Here is a 1,018-nt window from a genome sequence, read left to right as displayed (position 1 = left end):
TAGAACTTTTGCTACAGCAGCGCGATGCGGAAGTGCATTATTATCAGCAACAGTGCATACTGTGGCAACAACATATTGCTAATCAGGTAAATATGGTCTTGGTACGGTAGTTTGCATTTATTTAATTATCATTATTATTTACGATATATAAAGGTGTGTGTGCATATCACTGTGAAGCTTAGATGGAGAGAGATGGGGAGTCTGATTTATGCGATCAGATTTATTTTTTACAACGAATTTGTTAAATACTTTTTTGATGAATTTGTGAATTTGTGCTTGTTAGGTTGCGCAAGGAGAGTTTTCTTATGCAATTCAAGCTTCAAATTCGCTTGTTGAACAGCTGAACGCGCAACTGGCGTTCGGTTGGCAAGCTTACGAAGAACAAGCTGCGCAATTGGGGAAATTGGCTGAGGAAAACGAACTGTTGAAACTTCGCCTGAATGAAGCGCAAAACAGCTTGAAATGGTACGAGATGGATTCGGCTAGAAAGGATGCAGAATTGAATTTGTTGAAAAAAAGCCAAACTGCACTGACGGCGCCAACGAACGGCGCCGAGGTTCCGGGCCTGGTAGCCGGGGCGGCGGGTATGGCAAAGGAATTGACCACGGTGGGCATACAGTGCAATTTTGCGGATCCAGACGTGGCAGCAAATGCATCCCGTCAATCGGCCAGCGAATTTCGGGCCAAGTATGAAGCTTTGTACGCGGAAAATCAAGATTTGCTGCTGCTGTTGGCCGACCATGACCAAAAGCTGAAAGAACAAAAGCAGATGTTGATCCATCTTGGAGCCGAGGTGAGCAGCGATGGCGAAGACGATATACTTCTCTGCGGTTCACCGTGAAGTGAAGGTTATAAATGGAGAATGGATTTTATTTGCAATTTTATTTCTTCTATCCCTATTGCACGACAAGTATTGCATTCGTGCAATATTTTTGCATCGTTTTTTGTTGTTGTTTCCTAATCCATTTGTTGGATTACAGTAAGGTTTATTCGATTTATCCTACTGGTTGTAAAACTT

The 1,018-nt window shown here is 42.6% G+C and overlaps 1 protein-coding gene across 1 annotated transcript; it reads left to right on the top strand.

Annotated features, from left to right (window-relative positions):
* Positions 1 to 17: 17 nt before the first annotated feature.
* Positions 18 to 841, top strand: Tsp_15977 (conserved hypothetical protein; the record flags this gene model as incomplete). Its single annotated transcript, XM_003366644.1, has 2 exons — positions 18 to 86; positions 284 to 841. Coding segments are annotated over 2 exons (627 nt in total), but the record flags the coding sequence as incomplete, so codon positions are not given.
* Between the last annotated feature and the right edge of the window lie 177 nt (positions 842 to 1,018).

This window comes from Trichinella spiralis, assembly GCF_000181795.1.
Source record: "Trichinella spiralis strain ISS 195 chromosome Unknown Scfld5665, whole genome shotgun sequence".
NCBI classification, from domain to species: Eukaryota; Metazoa; Nematoda; class Enoplea; order Trichinellida; family Trichinellidae; genus Trichinella; species Trichinella spiralis.
The sequence above is the reverse complement of the archived record's forward strand: the minus strand, read 5'-3'. Positions and strand labels throughout refer to the sequence as shown.